Source organism: Arvicanthis niloticus, chromosome 1, assembly GCF_011762505.2.
Source record: "Arvicanthis niloticus isolate mArvNil1 chromosome 1, mArvNil1.pat.X, whole genome shotgun sequence".
In the NCBI taxonomy this organism is placed as follows: domain Eukaryota; kingdom Metazoa; phylum Chordata; class Mammalia; order Rodentia; family Muridae; genus Arvicanthis; species Arvicanthis niloticus.
This window is the reverse complement of record NC_047658.1, coordinates 102,498,104-102,516,835: the sequence shown is the minus strand read 5'-3', so window position 1 is coordinate 102,516,835 and position 18,732 is coordinate 102,498,104. Positions and strand designations below refer to the sequence as shown.

The 18,732-nt window shown below is 49.4% G+C and overlaps 1 protein-coding gene across 5 annotated transcripts in view; it reads right to left on the bottom strand.

Annotated features, from left to right (window-relative positions):
* Ptpre (protein tyrosine phosphatase receptor type E) overlaps positions 1-18,732 on the bottom strand; it is a 148,739-nt gene that overhangs the window by 18,596 nt on the left and 111,411 nt on the right. For 4 of the 5 annotated variants that reach the window (XM_034508050.2, XM_076912289.1, XM_076912288.1 and 1 more), the window contains 8 exons: positions 16,022-16,115; positions 15,710-15,783; positions 13,699-13,835; positions 8,741-8,831; positions 4,716-4,792; positions 4,020-4,056; positions 2,833-2,930; positions 219-338 (listed from right to left, as the gene is read on the bottom strand). In XM_034508050.2, coding sequence (XP_034363941.1) covers positions 219-338; positions 2,833-2,930; positions 4,020-4,056; positions 4,716-4,792; positions 8,741-8,831; positions 13,699-13,835; positions 15,710-15,783; positions 16,022-16,115 — 728 coding nt within the window. Of the gene's footprint in view, positions 1-218; positions 339-2,832; positions 2,931-4,019; positions 4,057-4,715; positions 4,793-8,740; positions 8,832-13,698; positions 13,836-15,709; positions 15,784-15,854; positions 15,991-16,021; positions 16,116-18,732 lie in introns of those variants that run through there. The other variant, XM_034508058.2, reaches the window with a different exon arrangement.

Genomic DNA, 18,732 nt, shown 5'->3' with positions numbered 1-18,732 from the left:
CTCAGCACAATTTCTGGGAGTCACAGTGCCCAGCACTCTGTAGATCAGGTCCTTGACCCACTAACCCTATCCCAGTCTGCCACATGCTCCAGCCCTGCAACCACACTCTCTGTGAGAGTTTCTGCCATGCTATGAGTGGGTTGAGGTGGGGCAGCTGTTCTCACTGTAGAGCCCCCCAACCTTGCTCCCGAGAAGCCAAATGAGACATTTGTGTGTACCGGATGGATGCAGAACTTGCGGACGGTGTAGTCTACTAGAACCACGCAGTCCTCTACACACACCCGGATGTTGCCATAGGTCCAACAGCCCTGGTCTGGCCAGTACTGGTAGCACTTCTCCTGTGAAGAGCAATTGGAGGAAAAGAGTCAAGACACAGTTCAGGACATTGCCTCCCACCACCTGCATAAGGTCCAGTAACCTGTGTCAGCAGTCCGTGTATCATGAGCTGGAAGCATGACTCTGCATGAGTGTGTCTTTTATAAAGGGGAAAGAGAAGCCTCCAAGGTGGCAAATGTGGCTGTGGACAAGCAGAGTGGCTTTGGGGTAGGACACAGTAATATCTCATTTGTTTACCCCTTCAGCTCTCACATCCTATTATACCAGCCCATGGCTGTCCATGCTGAAGCCACTTTAGAGTTAGGGAGTCTGACCCCCAACAACTATCTGGCTCAAGCGAGCCTTGCCTCCACACTTTCAGAATACCTTGCCCAGCTCTCTCTGTTCTCCTTCTGGTCAGGCCACTCACCCTGTACAGCACCCTAATGTGGGAACCCCTGAGGTGCTCCAGGCCACAGAGGCAGCTCTTTACAGAAGACAAGCACCAGGCACCCTGTGTTTCCTGTGCTTAACAGGCAGTAAGCTGTTCATCAGCACAGCCTATGAATGAATGGTGACCACCCCCCAAACGCTCCCCCCACCACCGTGCCTCCAACCCCCAAGGGAAAAGAGCTGCACAATCTTCTTTGGAGAAATTTCTAAAATTGAACCAGCCTTCCAGGCACCTCACGTCTTGTCCTAGAAATGACCAGTGAAGGGTTCAGCACACTGGCCAGTTCTTCAGGATCGATATGCTCCTAAAGTAAAAGGTGCCTGGCACCATGGAGACCAGCATCCCTGTCACAACACTATGGGATAAACATTACCCCTCCCTGTATCCTGACCTAAGCTGACATACAGTCACAGGGCATCAGGGTGTGGCCCATAGTGACATTCAAAGGGTCTGGTTTGGGTGAGTCATGGTTCCTCTGAGGGCTCTGATGACTCTCAAGCAATTCTTCCCTGAATGACTCTTTCAAAGATAGGAAAGGGGTCTCAGGCTCCAGTGAGCTCCTGGCTGTCCAGTTCGTAAGATGCCAGCTGGGTTTTGCAATGCTCTGCCCAGGATGTGGACATCATGGAGACCACAATGCAAGCCACCAAGGAAAAGGAACTCTCTTGAGAAATGACTCCATCTGAGGTAGTGCACATGAAGAGAACAGCAGGCAACCCCACATCACAGGGCCAGGAAATATAACAGGAGGCTCTAGGAGAGATTGACGTGGATGACACTACAAGGACACAGGGGGACAGAAGTCCGTAGGGCTCCTCTGCCTCTGCTTAGGGCTACAGTGCTGGACTTTTGGATAAGCAACTCTAGGAGGAAGTTGGTCACAGAGACTCAAGAGCTCTGGTGAGGGTCAGCCTCCCTGTCTACGGAAGCGGGGGTCCCTTCTCACAGAACAGGATGGCTTATGTGAGAGCTCCACCATAGTTTTGCTCCTGTCGCTCTTTCCATTGGTGACAAAGGACAACAAGGATAGATGTCGTGCAGTAAGTAAGAAGAAGCAGTCCCCATCTGTCCCCGTTGCCGTATCAACAACAAAACAAAGCCCGTCTTCTCTCTGACAGATCAGAAAACTAGAAATGGCCCCTGGAGGCTTTTCCCTGTGCTGTTGGCTATGGAGCCCACCAATTAGGTGCTCTGGGGACAAGATGGCTCTGCTGCCTGTTGTGTGAGCCCCATCCTTGTTCTCCTATGCATCCCAAGAATGGTTGTTCCACCCAAATCCTGTAGGCTCTGCCCATGTCCTCAGCACATGCGGTACCGTTAGGACCAGGCTAGTGCCACCTATGGGGGGAGGCCCTGAGTGGGGGCCCAGCAGGCAGATACCTTCTGCCAAGCTGGGCTTTCATGATGGAATATGCTAGAAGCACAGTCTACCAGCTGGGTCTCTCCACCTGAGGAAGCTTCCCTCAGGCTTCCAAGTCCCCTTTTACTTGGAAAAAGAGTTCTGTGAGAACAAGTCTGCCAGGCTTTAACTCTCCCAGGGCTCTGTTGTTCTCCCTTCCAGCCTGCATCAGGGCCAGTTCCCGGCAATGGGAATGGAGACACAGGCTCAGCAGATGCTACCAGAGTCTGTCTTGTTAGACCAGGCAACTGTACCGCTCATTCTTAGCTGATGCTTCAAATTCAGCTGTCCATTCTCATCTTCCATGATCCTCCTGTGGGAGGTCGCCTTTCTAGTCTAGGAAAGACCTGTTCAATGGTGTTCACTGGCAGCCAGGCCTATCACATATGAAACACATTGGTACCTTTCACTCTAAAATCTGACCCTCTTCAGTAGGGTTAGAGTCATGGGTCGCCATGATGATCCTCAGACAAAGAAGGGAACCTCTGATTTCTTATGTTGAAGCAGGACAGTGAGGTGTAGAAACTTGACTTGTAGAAAATTGACTTCAAGATATGGTGCTGGAAGGCCTGAGCACTGTTTGTCTCCCCCCTGCACGCCCCCAGTCTCCCTGGTGAGTGCAGGCCCACAAAGAAAGGCTGCAGGATCAGTGCAGGGGGCTTACCTCCTTCCTTTCCTTTAGATTCGTCAGCATGACAATGGTGGCCGACCTTTGCTCCCAGACCATTCTCCAGAAGTCGTTCACTGTCTCCTGCTTAGGGCCTGTGTGCAGAAGGGAGGGTTAGGATGAAGAAGCCATCTAAACTTTGTCCTTGAATTCAGCCTTGGAAGGATCACACCTTACCCAGGTGCTTGACAGGCCCTGAAGCCTGGACACTTTCTGTGCAACCAGGCAGAGTTTGGGTGGCTATGCTAATTCATGGGAAAAAAACTAGGGGACCACAGGAAGACCGTTGAGGGCCATGTTCACTCTGCATTCATAGTGGCTTGGAGCCACCATATGCTTGACTCCCTCAGAGTCACATGTCCCTCCAGAACTGCTAAACTGGAATGTGAGTGTGAGCACATGTGTGCTTCAGGGGGAAGAGAGGGCCAGGAAGAAGGAAGGAGGGGAGGGATCAGGAAGAAGAACCTCCTCTGCCCTTTGTCCACTTCCTGTCTGAATTTGACACAGCGCCTAGGGTTATAACAAGTATCTTGCAATCCTAAGGCTAAAACTTCTATGCTGAGGAGAAGGGAACAGGAGACAAAGAAATCCTTCCTTGACAAGCTGGTGCTTATGAGAGAAACACAGGCCTTAGCGATGCTTTCATCAATGTTTGACAGGTTTTCTCTCATTCACAGGAGGCATGGCCCCCTATGTGTAACAAGTGCTTCTATTTCTAGGAAATCTGGCCTAGGAGAAGGGGGATGGGAAGTCACGGTTCAGCTTCACTGATCTCTGGGGAATTGTGCCACCTTCCCAAAAGGACAGCCTCTGTTAGACTAGAAGGTTCTCTAAGCACAGGTTGGGACCGGGTGTAAGGGTAAGGACAGGATTTTATAGCTGAGCCACAGTGGCTACGACCTTGATCTAGCAGCCTCTCCGTTCTGTCCTCCACCCAAAGTAGGAGCCTCTCAGAGCTCAGACAGCTGAAAAAAGTCAGCCATCTACTGAATGTGAGTCTCAGGGTAGCCAGAGGCCCCCTGTGTGTGTGCTGTGTGTGTGTGTGTGTTTGTGTGTGTCTAACACAGTGACACAATGGTCCATACACATGAAAAGCCAATACAAATCATTGGTATTGTTGGCAATTAGATATTCAAATCACTATAAAAAATACCATGCAGATATGAACGAAATTGAATGCTTACCTTGAGCTGCTATGAATTTGTTCTTTTCTTTGTAGCCCTAGAAAAGTGAAGTCAGACCCATAATTATTCAGGACTATCTTTGATGAGGGCACTTTGCACATAGAAGGGGAGTAAAGGTTCACCCGAGAGAATGTGGAAAACAGAAAAAGTAACACAAAAACAAAAAAATAAAAAACCCCAGCAATTTCAGAGATAACAGTCTTTTGCCTGTGGCCTGTACGACTGTAATTTTGTTTACACACACACACACACACACACACACAAACGCACAAGCGCACGCGGACAACATACCGATCAATGTTTTTAAAGGGGCTCATGTGTACAAATCCCTTTATTTCTTTATATTTTAAGTAATAAATTTAAAACTTTAAATGATATTTCAGAGATAACTAAATCCTGTGGCCCACTGTGGATTATTTAGTCAAATGCATCTGGTGGGTTCTAGTTTGTCAGCACTGTAAGATCTGGACCAAAACCTCCAGCATCCACTGCAGTCATTAGCCTCACTGGATTTGTTATCTTTGTGACTTCTGGTGCAGATGCAAGTTGGGAAAGCACAATGGCCTCATGCTCTCAGTGTGACCACAGTGCTCAGGATTACAGTGGTGGACACCTATGCATCATGGTTTAAACTCGGCCCCTGAATGCCCAGTCGGCTTCATGCTCGGCCAGGGAAGAGGAAATCAGTCAACTCACATCTATGTAGGAAGCATTGATGTAGTCAGAGCAGGGGATTCCATCCACTTGGCTCAAAATCACTCTGCAATGATCATCTGGGGGGAAGCAGAAAAAAAAAAAGCCCGTGATGTTAGAACAAGGAGCTACAGAAGCCTGGGGTGTCTTTTACCTAAGAGTCAGTCACTGGAAGGACGTAACCAGGCCTCCCCTTGAGGTCAGCGTGGGGTGCCCTGCCTTGGTGAGCCCTGCATGGTTTGTTCACTTGTGCCTCAGCTAGGGGAGGAAGAGAGGAGGCCCCATGATCACACAAGCAGATAGCATCGAGTGTAGCCACGTTCTCACAGTGGGTCCAAATATTAACAACTACAGGTGCACACAGGGGACCTCAGGATGCAGAACTAGCTCTTTTCACCCTGGCTTCCAGAGAACATGTGGGTAAAGGGTTTGGGACTCCAAATTCCAATATCTATCCTTCACCATCTGCCCCAGTGCTGGAGGGAAGCTGGATTTGCCCATGTTAGACCATTGACTATGGGAGTCTAGCTGGCTCCCTGGGGCATTTTCCAGAGTGGGAAGGAATCCAGCTCTGTGTGTGTGTGCATATTTGTGGTACTGTGTGTTATGTGTTATACACATGTGATCTATGTTAAGACTGTATCATACAGTATACATGTGTGTGCTTGGGTGTGTGTTGAGAATTAATTGTGCTGTATGTGTGTAGTGTGTGTATTTTTGTGGTATTGTATGTTTTACATGCATGGTATATACATATAAGTACGTGTGCTAAGTATGTGTTGTATGGTTATATGTGCTGCATGTGTGTGGTATGTATATTTTTGTGGTATTGTGTGTTATATATGTGTACATATGCTTGAGTGTGCTAAGTATGTGCTATATGGTAGGACATGGTGACTGTGAGTTTATTATGTGTGGTGTACGGTACAATGTATATATGAAGTGTGGGCATGATATGTGTTATAGTGGACTGTTCACGGTGTATGTGGGATGGTAATATGTGGTGTTGGGTGTGGGGCGTTGTGGTGTTATAATGCATACCAGGGAGCTGTAGTCAGGACTGCACTGTAATTGTGACCCCTGTTCCTCCATAGGCCTTTGTTCCACAGAAGCTGCTGCTGTATCACAGCATCAATGAATTGTGTAAAAGGTGTTGATGTGGAAAGGTCTGTAGTCCCAATGCGGAGGAGGCTGAGCCAGGAGGATTGAGAGTTCCAGGCCAGCTTGGGCCTTGGCTGTGTCCCTTTTTACCTAGAAGGCTATTGGCTGAGCTGTTGTGTGCTATCTCAGACTCCCTGAGTTTCATTGCTGAGCTGCATCTGTCCGACTCTGGGCAGAGGTGGGGGGATGGTGCATCTCTGAGGACACTCACTAGCCCACGCATGCTGGCCAGGATGACAAACCCCAAATCTGCTGCCACATATCAACACAGTCCCATTCAGGGGTTCAAGGATGGAAACAGCTGTGTCACAGCACATGTCACGCTGGCTGAAGAGATTTTAGAATGACTTACACCATGGGACAGCTATGGAAACACAGGGCAAAATGGCACCTGCATGGTCTTGGACCTTCGCATCTCCTGACAGATTCCTGGGTCTACATTCTAAAAAGTCACACTTTGCTGTCCGAACACTACTTTCTAAAATTACTAGCAGTGGCATCCTCCTTGGGGGACAGAGGGCCATCGGGCTGCTGCCACAGAGAGTCCCACAGGCATGCAAGTGCTCAGCCTTTTGGACACAAAGTGCCCGAATCTTTGGGAATCCCAGGCTAAGCCAACATTACACTTCAGCCTAGGGGCATCTTTGGACCTATTGCAAGTCTGCCTTGTCTTGGGGTGTACTAGGAGGGTCAGGGGATACCTGGAGCTATGGGCACTGGGTCCTCCCATCCCACCGTGCTGATCCTAATCTGGCTCCATGACAGTCAGCCCATTGTATTGCCCCAGCAGGACCAACAACTTCAATGTAGCCAGGCGTGTCTCTCCTTAACTGGATGCTGCTATTGGTCCTGGACAGGCATGGTGCTTCCATGCTATAGAAAACTCAAACAAACAACAAACAGCCCACTACCCCAGTGAAACACAGCATGTACCCACAGTCCTGAGAGCTCTCTGTGTACCACAGTATCACAGAGCTGTGTTATTCCTGAGTAGGGAGGGATGAGGTTGGCCCTCACCCTGAGTCAGGAATAGGGGAGCTTAGGGGGGACATTGAGCAGGACTGTTTAAGAGTGTTGCCACACTTTCAGGCGGAGAGAAAGCAGGCTGATTTTCTTCTGTAATCCAATCCAGTCTTGTGTACGGCAGGAAGATTTTGGAAGGTTCCCAGCCTCTGCTAGAGTGATTCCTTGGTGAACTGAGCTCCCCCGCTGTACCTGTTGCAAGAACCTAGCCATAAATTCTGCTCCTGAGCTCTCACCAGAAACTAGCACTTTCCTCCCTGTCTGTGTCTGTCTTCCTCTTTCTCTCCTTTCTTTTCTTCCCCTTTCTCGCTCCTGTCATTTTCCCTCCCCCATTGACACAGGGCCTTGCTTGCCACATAGTCCGGGCTGGCCTCTATCTAGAGAGACTCCTGCCTCAGCCTGGAGGCTACTAGGATTACAGGCTCCGAAATATTCTTGGTTAAGACATTAGGTATTAGCTTTAGGGGGTAGTAGGTTTAATAATAAAGAAAGTTAGGCAGGATGCCCTGAATGTCTTTGGCCCTAAGGTGGCCCTAAACACATGAGGACCAAACCAAGGCATAAATTAAACTCAACAAGGAAGGTGAAGTATTGAATTAGAAGGCAACATGGATCTTTGAGAATCACAATTATCAGTTGACATAAACTCCCCTGAAGAGCCCAGACATCTTGCTCTTTGAGCTACCGAGACACAGCAGTAGCTTCCTCGGATCTTCAGAACCACCCAGCAGTAAAGCTACTGTGTCCAGAGACTAAACTTGGGACAAGCCACTCTCACAGCCTGGCCCTCCTCCCTTGGCCCTGACAAACAACCCATTAGTTAATTACTCTAGGTTTAGTTGGGTCCTAGAACCATGGTGGCCTTTACAAAAATGTTGTTTATAAACCTTATACATGAACAGCAGGGAAGAGCTGCTTCCAGAAAGTGCTAGAAATCTAGGATCATATACTGGACAGGTCACAGCTCCATGTACACACAGCACACTAAAGTTGACTGAGGCCTGCTCCCTGACCCCACCAGGCATTCCTTAAGAGCAAAGGTCTCTGGGACCAGTAGGAGGGCTCTGTTCAGGATTCAAGCCTGAGCTTAGCGGAGCTGTCTGAGGCTGCTCTTCTGTGGGCTTGAAGGGTGACGCTGTGGTTGGGAGGATGGGAGGGCTGTGGGCTTGGCAGGGTGTCGCAACCCTCCTGCTCCAGTTTTTGAAAAGTCTGCTGGGAACATGCAGGGTTTGTCCTGGCGGTGAGACAGGCACCTCAGGCCTAGACTCAGCAATAGCAGGTCACGAGATGCCCAGACCACAGCAGCCTTCACCCTAACTCTGACACTTCCTTGGCAACCACACTCCCCAGCTCATAGTCGCTGTTTCCTGTTGAAGTTAGAAGTGGGTTTGTTTAGCACCTCAAGGGTGCCAAACCCGTGTGGGCTTCTCATTCTACCATCTTGGTCTTTGGTTCTGGACCATAAATCTCATTGAGGATTTGTTCCTGGTTAAGTCAAACACTAACTATGAAGTAAGGTACTGCTCAGGGCCACCAGCAGGCCTGGACTGGTACTCAGGACTGAATCTGGCAGGAGAGGCCTTGCCTGCTGGTGCCTAAGTCTGCGAGAAGCGTTCCTGTCCAGCTTGCTTCCTGTGTGCTTAGCAACCGGAGTGGCCAGCAGCAGCAAAGATGTCCACACCCTGTGTAGAGAAACGGGCACTCAGGCAGGGTGGCTCTAGATTCCCTGGGACAGGCACTGAGTAGTCACAACATAATCACCAGCAAGTTGTAAAGCAGTGCCAAGTGTAACCAGCATGTCACAGATCATGCAAAAACAAACAATAAACAACAATAAATCTTACTGGGCAGAATGTTGGGGTATCTGTTTTTTTCTCTGTTTTCTTCTTTATTTGCTAGTTCAAAGGTTCCTTGTACGTGTCCAGATGGCAATGACTGGAAAGAAAGAGAGAGTTGATTGAACACTAATGAATCTAAACCCAGGTTTCCGTCAGCTTCCCTATCAAGCCCAGGAATTAAAACTACCATCTTTTCATCACCCATGTCCCTCTTCAGGTCCCACACTTGGGAGACAATGAATGATACACAGGGAGAGGCTTTCTTCAGGATCTTCTGTCTAGATCCTAAACTTTGTGATGTCAGGAACTCATCCACAACACAGCCTATAGTGCCCCAGTCTACACAGGTCTTGGCCCAGCCTACGAGTATCAGTGTGAAAGAGATGTTTATGTTTGTCGCGATGCTAAAACTGAGAATTGTCACATCTGGGAGTAAAGTGGACACGTGGGTTTCTACTTCCTTTTACCATGGAAGCCACCTGCCCTGATTTTTGGTTCCCTCCAGCTGTTTGCTGTTTGATTGCTTCTGGACTCCTCTTTGTGCTCAAACGAGCCAGGGTGAAGAGCACCTTGAACTTTAAATCATGTCCCTCAGCATTGAACCTGCTTCTGGTTGGACCTAGGACCACTGGGCTCCAAGGAAGACATGTTTGTGATGTGTCAAGCACAGAGAAAATACGTGGCTTCCCTTACAACTAGCCTATGATCAGATGACATGGGACCAGACCAAATGAACAGTGTTAGAAATGTTCTCAGCATCACTTGACTGAAAAGACAGACCTTGGTAATATAGCCTGAAAGGACCCCCTTGCTCAAGCACGGGGAAACATGAGGGTCTTCTTGCTCTCTGTGTCCCATTTTAGGGCCCTGGGAGTTGGGGTCTGGCTTCATAGAGCAGCCTCAGATGACATCCATGATGTCCTGAGATTGTTCTCATTTTATGTCCAGGTGCTGACCTCTCTCTAGCAGACAGGAGCTTCTTCAGTGGCCGACTCAGTTCCCACAAGGGCTTACATCAGGATGCTGTAGAGCATCTTTCTTCTCTGCTCTGGGTCTATCACATCTCATAGCCACAGACAGAGGCTCTGCCTGGGCCAGTGTGGAGGGACCAATCAGAGGTTATTCTAGAAATGCCAGTGAGGAGTTCTCAATCTTGTCCCTAGCTATGAACACCTGGGTTCCCTGAGCTTAGACTTACCACCAGAGCTGGCCTGGCACTACCGCTTGGCCCTAAGTGAACACTGAATTTGTGATGACATCCCAGGACCTTCTTAGAAAGCTTTAACCCAGAACGCAAAAGAATCAGGCATGTTAATTGTCACAGTGGCATATGAAACCATGCATCTGGCAAACCTCACCGAATGAGCAGATCCTAGGGGCTCAGTGATAACACTGCCAACAGCAATTATTAATTGTAATAAGTGAACCACTTCCCTGTAGAGGGCCCACGACAGAGGAACATGCTCCATGGGAGAGATGGAGTACTCGGGAGCACTCCAGCGTGTATGAGATTTTTTTCTGCATACTTGGAACTGCTCTAAAAATAAGGTTTATTAAAAGCAACAAACTGGATTAAACAAAGGAAGGCAAGGTAGTGGCAATGTGATGGCCAGTGGAGCCTGAGTGCAAAGAGGAATCAGGCTCTGGCTGCTCCTTCCACAGCTGTGTGCCTCTGAGATGTGGGCCATAGAGATGAGGTGGTTCACCCTGCCTCCCCAGGCTCCTGGAGGAGAGGACTAGGGGAGGTGGGCCGAGTTTTCTGTGCCCCCCCCCCCCCATACATAACCCTAGATACAAGCAAGCAAGCTGAAAAGTTCCCTGCACAGATTGGGCCCAGCATGTTTTCCTGCTGTCAGGCTACCAAGTACCTCAGGTTCTTCCAGCTGCTTGGTAGCCCCAGGGTAGTAAGAGTACTTGGGGATGGTTAGCCTGCAGTGACTCTTTGAGTACTCTCTAGGAGGTCTGGTTTATTTCATCAAGACCCAGAGGATGGAGGATGGCTCTGGTTTGTGTGCTGGGACTTGTGTAAACAAACAACTCTCTCTGTAAACAAACAACTCCTTCTGTGCGTATTTCTACTATATCATAGGGAAGGTCCCAGGCTGGTGACTTGACACAGCTTGCTGGTACAGAGCCGGGGAAGACGCTCACCAGAGAGAGGTTTTCACTGCACAGGGACCTCCTTTTCTGGGACTGGAGTCAGGAACTGGAAACAGGATAGAGATCTGCCTTTCCAGGAGGAGCTGGCAGATAGCATTTTATCTGTATGTTACCTGTTACTTATTGGTTTAAGTGTTATCAAAGCTCCACAGGGCAGGGAAAAATCCCTACTTCACAGATGAAGAAACAGGCAGAGGTTAAGGGAATGGCTCAAGTCTTCCCGGCCAGGATAGCACACAAACAAACCAGTTCCAGCATCCATCCCACTTTCCTGATGATCTTAATGCCAAACCCCTTCTTATTCTCAAGTTCATGGCCACCTAAACCTGGGCTTGACAGTACAGGAATGTCCAAATACACGTTGAGACTTATCCAGATCCCTTCCATGACCTTAGGGAGAGGGTGTCAGACCAGAGAAAAGGAGGGGTAGGAAACGTAGATGAGTTCTCTGAGAACTCGTCTGGCTGATTTGGACAGGGGTGTTGTAGGATGGGCCCAGCGCCTCACTGGAGAGAGCAGCCAGGCTACATGCACTCTAACCCTACACTGTATCTCTACAGGCAGCAGGGCTCTGTATAACTGAGGGCCACATAGAGACAGGCTGGGAGGGACAGGAGAAGGAACCATGTGCTTCCACTTTAAAATTTACAGGGGCTCCAGAAAAAAAGAAAAAAGGAAAACAAACAAACAAACAAACAAGCAAAATGAGCTTCTAGGCACCATCTTTTCTATCATATGCTTTCTTCTTAAAATTTTTAGATAGCATTTATTTGCTCGTGTGCACAAGCCTGCGTGCACACATACATACCACGCCTTGAATGTGGTGGTCTGAGGCCAATGTTCAAGAACCAGCTCTGTCCTTCTGTTAGGGGGGTTTCAGGGATTGAACTCAGGTTGTCAGGCTTGGCGGCTAGTGCCTTTATCTGCTGAGCCATCTCACCAGCAGCCACACCCTTTCTAAGAAGCTAACTGAGTGCTTAAAATTCATAATGGTGAAAACTTCACACTGTTCAATAATGTTAGAATCCATAACTGCTCGATAAGAACCCATGGTGGAACCCGGGGCAGCACAGACATGGTTCTCTCCTGAGAGTGACCAAGTCTTCCCTTCACCATTGCTTGCCTTTGTTTTGAAATTTTAAATAAGCCATTGAAGGGGGGGGGAAGAGGGGGGGCTGTGTTGCCTGCTGTGCTTTTCTTGTCCTCTTGAATTCTGTACCTAAGTCAGGTCCCCACTCCTGGTCTACTTCAAGATCCTCCATTAGCAGTCTGGTCACTGGCACCCCACATATGACAGCAGAACTGGAAGGGGAAGTGGGAGATGCAGGGAGGGACAAGCTCTTACCAGCAATGTGAGCGACAGCTATTTTAAAAATGGAGAATTAACTTCTGGGGTTAAGTTGTAAATTTGCAAAACATCAGTGCTTTGGTGCTGTCTTTCAGTATGACCTAATTTTTTTTTTTTTTTTTAAAAAGAGGAAAACACATTTGGCAGCAATAAAAAGGGAAGCAAGCTAAAGAGGAAGGTGCAATGCTGAAACGTGTGTGAAGCGAAGCGTAGTGAAGCCCACCATCACCCACCATCGCCTTCCCATGCCCTCGCAGGCATCTCTGCGTGAAGAGTCAGTCGGCACTGTCAGCTCCCTCTCTAGAAACAACCATATGGTACTATTTAAAAAGTTCCTCATCTGGGAGGCTCACATCTGTGCTGCCGTAGAGCCTCCATCCCCAGGCACCGTTTGGTGGCATTGGAAGTGACTTGAAGTACAATAGCTGTTATGAGAGAGTCAGACCAAGGCAGCCATCCAGGGACACTCATTCTTGCTAAGACCCAACATTCAGCTCCCAGCCCTGCACGCAGGGTGAAGACTTGAACAATCCCCCCCGCCCCCCAGAACACCAACAGTATGGAGCTCTGTGTCCAAAATAGCACTTCATGCCTACCCATCTGACAGACATTAAACAATCAACAACTTGGGGGCTGGAAAGATGTCTGAGAGATTAAGAGCTCTTTCTGTTCTTGGAGAGGACCTGGGTTCAGTTTTCAGAGCCTACTTGGTTGCTTACAACCACCTGTAACTGCCGTTCTAGGGGATCTGCTGGCCTCTTCTGGTACTGCACGCATGTGGTGGACATGCATATACAAAGCATTCATACATATAAAATAAAAAATTAAAATAGAAAAAGGAAATGAAAAAACTCTAAGGGTTGGGTGACCAATCTGAACCTTATCTTGAGTTGAGAGTTCTGAGAATGACTGTGGAGACTGTCAGTGGGCAGAGGCATGTCTCAGTGAGCTTCTGCTCCTCAGAGGGTGTGGAGTGATTCATCCCATATAGCAGAGACTCATACACACTGAACATGAGCCAGTATCCTCTGCAGACAGTCTCCACAGCCACTGAACCGTGCCGTGGTGGTCACTTAGAAGGACCAGTGTTGACATGATTACAAACTGGACCTCTTGGGGACCATGACAAGAGGTTTAGCTTTGTGGGAGGCTCTCTGTAGCCTCCAGCATAAAACTGCCACCTGCACTATGCACCACATGGCAGAATGATGTTTATCACAGCTGCTGTCAGTACCCAACAGTGGAGTTGGCAGCAACCCCCGGGGAGCATCAGGCTCAACCATCTCACCTCATAAGGAACAAGAAGCACCAGTGAGGGGTACTGCACTAGGGATCAGGCTGTCCAGACCCCACTTCTGAGCAGCATCACAAGTGGCACAAAGTCCCTGAGTCCCTGGAACTACTGGATCTCACTGTCCTGCTGTTCCTCGAGATGGCTGAGACCTGGGACACTCACATTGAACTCCTCGCGGAACCGCTTGCAGTCATCCGCAGATCTCACCCGGATCTCCTCCTCCAGGTGTTCCACGGGGATGGGGAAGTACTTCTTGGGACCTGATGGAGATCTGCTCAGCAGCATCACTCTCTGCTGCTCTGTAGGGCCAGGAGCAACAGAGAAGTCACTTAGTTCCATTGCCCATGGCTGACTCATCCCTCAGATGGTCTGACAGCATTCCTGATGGATCTGTACAGTGGGAGGGGACCAGTCTTCTTGAATCGCTCACCCTGGGGCTAACCCAGCCCCAAGCAACTGAATCAAACATCTGCTTCTAGTTTCTGCAACACACCCTAGCTTCTGCAAGTGATGGCAGCATTCCTGTCCATCATAAACACCATACTCTTACTTGCGAGCTTACCCACCACTTAGCCTTCCCTCTAGCCTATGTTTGTTCCACACAAGGGCCATGGCAGCTTCATGCTGCAACCAGGTCCAGAGAAGAGTAATCACAGGGCTCTGGGTATAAACTCCAGAACAGATGGGGGTCTGCCAGGATCTCTGTCTTGCAGACTCCCCTTCTTGGCAACCAGCTTCCTTAAATCTCATTCATTACAATGCAGAGAAACAAACCATCTTTGAGGCAGGGGAGAAGGGGATACTACAAAGGAGAAGATGGGCTGTAGGGTGAAGGACTTTGACTAGCCACTCCCCTGCACCACCACCCCCACTTCACCCCATGCAAGCTCAGAATGCAGTGCAAGCAGTGCCAGGGATTGGCGTTTTTCTTCACAGAGAGGGAGCTGGCTCGATAAGGTCAGTAGAATAAGTCAGTGTCACCTTTGCAAAAGGCCCTGTCCCATCTGCAGAGCTCACTGAGACTTTGCTCCGAGACACCCTTCAACTGCAGCCAGCTGAGCTGGCGGAAGCCTGTGGGCTTCTTGCCCAGCCCACACCCCTGCCCCCAACCACACTCTTCCCTCTGCACTGACTTCTGGGATGTGCAGGGAGTGAGAAGGGCAGGATGCAGGATAAAGACACAGCGGAGCCGTACGATGGATGGATGGATGGATGGATGGATGGTCTATGCGCACGTGCAGGTTCCCCAAGCCCTGCAACGCTACAGCTCAGCCGAGTGCCCTCTTGCTCAGATTCTTCCCATTGAGGGGCTATGTTAGTTCCTTTACTATCTTGGGGGAGTTCTAAAGTGTGGCTCGAGTTCGGACGACATGCATGTTACCTCAAGGCAGGCAATAACAGAAAGCTGAAACCACTGTTGTAAGCCAGTGTTTTGTGTTGTTAATTGTCACTAAAAACCAGGGACCTTGCATACACTGGGCAAGTGTTGTGCCACTGAGCTGTATCCCCCAGGTCCCTTGGTCATTTGAAGCAGGATCTTTTTTCTTAGTTCACTCTGGCCTTGAACTTGTGTTGCTTCTGCCTCAACAAGTGCCTTCAAATACTGAGAGTACAAGCCCGTGTTACCCCCCCCCCCCACTCAGCTAGAACCTACACGTTTAAAACCTTTGCTTTGTCTTACCACTGAAGCACAGAGAAAGAAAAACAAGCTTTTATAAGCAGCATTTACAAGTTAGAACACAGCTGGAATCTCAGTTAGGCATGTCCCCTAACTGACGCTCCTTCTCAAGAGAACAGCTTTGGCAGAGCAGTGCCCTTTCCAGCTTGATCCTGAGGTAGTACAGTGATGACTGAACACTTCTCATCATGAGTTAGAGCCTTATCACAGGATGATTTCAAAGGCTTCAATGAGAAATGTTACTTGGCAAAGCCCTGCTAAACTGACAGGATATGAGTGGTCTCTTTAAAAAAAAAAACCCTCACAAACTGAAATGTCTCAGACATCCGCTCTCCTTGCAGAGAAAACGACCTCTCATGCTAAGTTCCGACACAGAGAAATTCTGTGTTATTAGCAAGCAAGTGGCAGCATGAGCCCAGGAGGAGCTGGAGAGAGAGACAAGCTTGAGTGGCAGCCCGGCGCCTGTCCCCGGTACCAGGACACAGTGCGCAATACCTTGCTCCTCTAAGATCCCGTTAGGCATCTTCTTGTCGTTGCTGTTGACCACGGCCTTCCTCTGCTTCCTGAACCTTAGAGGCACAAGACGTGTTAGGTCTCAGCACAGCGGGAACCCCCAAGCCCTGAGTGTAGTGATACCCACCAGGTGAGCCGGGAAAAGTTCTTTCTGCTGCTCATGGCTGAGCTGTGTGCAGCTCAGGCCTGGCCAGCCGCTGTCTGAGCTGTTTGGACCCACACCCCCAGCCTCCAGCACACTCATTTCCTCATAGGAGCTGGTTAGAGCACGTCAGGGCCTGGGGACACTCCTACCTGAAGAAGTAGGCTGCGAGGAGGAACAGGAGGAGGAGCAAAGGCAGCAGCAGCCAGGTGAGCAGCGGCTGGGATGCACCAGGGTCCGGAGGGCCTGTGGGTGGGTGGGTGGTAGAGGGCAGAGACCCCATCAGGACCCTGGGTAGGGGTAAGAACTTCTACAACACACCCCACGCTACAGTTTGCAAATTATCTCTCATCAGTTCTTTCCTGGGGACAAAGGGGTGTAATGGTGGGGCTTGTTCAAGGATTCTAATGTAGGGTGACTTCCTCATATCCCAAAAGTACCCTGCTAGTCAGTTATTTCTCTAAGCACCTCTGGCCCAGCCTCTTTCTTCAATGAGGAGGTGGCTCCCCTTCAGGGTACAGTTGTTGTGTCCCAGCCCAGATGAAGCAGGAGCATCAGGTATAAGGGAACAGCCTGGCCCCAAGGTTTGGTACAGTTATTGAGGTACAGGCACACTGTGGCTTGGCTTTTCAGAGCGGTGGACTCCTTGTCATAGAGACTGCTAGCTTCCTGGAGCCAACTTGCTCATCCATCAGCGGATGGATTCTCTTAACCTAATAGGGTGCTCTCTTATCTCCACAAAGTTCCCACCCTAAGGGCTCCATCAAAAGCCTGCTACTCTCATGGACCAGCTTGGCTCCTGTCGTGAACTAGTCCAGAGGAGCTATGTTCTGCAGTCGGTGAGCACATGCTACCAGGAGTGAGCAGGTCCCCCATGGGAGGCCCTGGAGGTCAGTAGCTAGATTTCCATTCTCCTGAGTCTCAGAAGTGCCAAGCATTTTTCCTTAGCTGAGTGTATATGGTGGGATTCATATCCTTCCTCCCATGTGCCATTCTGGTTCAATGAAACTCAGGACTCCAGAAAGGAGCTTGAAATGTCATGGTTTGCCCATCCTGGTGCATGTAATCTAGAGGCTATGACCCACAGTCTGCCACCTGTGGCCCTGGCACAGAGGAGCTGATTCCCATCATGTACAAGGTCAGAGGTCATATATATATATATATATATATATATATATATATATATATATATATATATATATATATATATTAGACTTAATGGCTAGGAATATCTGTCCCTCTGTCAAGGGGATACTCCAAACCTGCCCACTGCCCAGCTGGGGCCATTTAGGAGCAGCCTGGCCCAAGTCTTCCATGTCTGTGGCTCCAGGGAATGGTATACCCTAGACTAGGACCTGGGTCAAATTTTAGCCTGGGCTGCTGAGAGCTGCCTGGCCCCGAAAGGCAGAGCTAAGCCAGTCCCAGGGAGACCCACTGCTCAGGGGACCCTGATTCAACTCCATCCATTTTTGGTCAAAGGCCACTAGAAACTGTGGGCAGTCTCCTCCTTCTTTTCAGGAAATGCTCACTGTCTTTTCTCGGCCTGTCACCATGGTGAAACTACCCACTTCTGCATTGCCCAGAGGTCAGATTCTGCCTCAGCCTCTGCTCTGCAGAAGCAATCACTAAACTGGCTTGGCTACAAGGTCCACTCTGTCATAGACAGAGGGGCTTCGACCCTGCCAATCCTTCCCCCGGGCTCTGTCAAAGACTTAAGGGACCAGCCTCTGTGTCTATGTTCTTGGAGTATAGGCTGCAGTGACAGTCATGGGGAATCCCACAAGGCATGGGCTGGATGACATGAGCCCTACACGGATTGTCAACACAGGCAGAAGGATGGCTCAGAGGGACTCATTATCCCTCAATTTGGTTTCTGTCACTTCTAATGTGCTTTGTCCAGGAAGGCAGAGGTCAGAGCTGGAACCTCTCAGGCTTCCCAAGGGTAGCAGAACACCCAGAGCCAGGCTGGGTGGGCTGGACACAGGGAACATACTCTGGCTTCAGTGTCAGAGCCTGTGGGAAGATGGGTCCAGACTACTTCTTGCCTCAGATACCGCAAAGGAAGAAGCCCATACTTTATGTAAACATTTTTGAAATTGTGGATGCTGGTCAGGAATTAGATTTAACATGAACTGTGATAAACATTGTGGGTCAGGAAATAAATCCTGGTGCATACTGGGTAGTTCCCCTTGGTCCCAGTGGTGTTCCACCCAGGGAGGCATGAGGTCTCCCAGAGGATATCCTATGGTCACATTCTGTTTCCAGTTCACACTGACTTGGAGGGTGAGGGGTGGGAAAAGGGCCAGGGTGGGGAGGTGCAGATGGGTCTCTCTAGATGGTTCAGACTTTTCCCTAAAGTGTTGTTGGGTTTCCTGACTGTATGCGATAAGCCCGTACATGTGTGTTCACATAGACTTTAGGCATAGGCGTACATGCATGTGTGTATATGAATGTATATGCACATTTGCTTACACAGAATCTGGTCCTGACACTAGAAAGTCAATAGTTTGTGTGTGCAGTGGGGCCTGACACTGTTTTACTCTGGACACAGATTCCCCCAGTGACTCATCTGCTGTGTCAGAATGACCCAGGCAGAAGAGTGTGGGCAGCCTGGGGAAGCTCTTTCCAGACCATGGAACTCTGCACCAATCTGCAACAGATAGTGCCCCTCCAGTGAGGGACATTCTACATGTCTAGAGGGTCCCCAGTGAGGAAGCAGAGGTAAAGGAGGAAGAGGAAGAGGAAAAGGAAAAGGACACACAGGAAGTTCAGTGAGCAATTGTGCTCTGGGAAGAGACAACAGTCCCTGGAGGACTGCTCTGGAGAACTTTCTGGGATCTAGTCCATAAATCTTCTTGGGCCA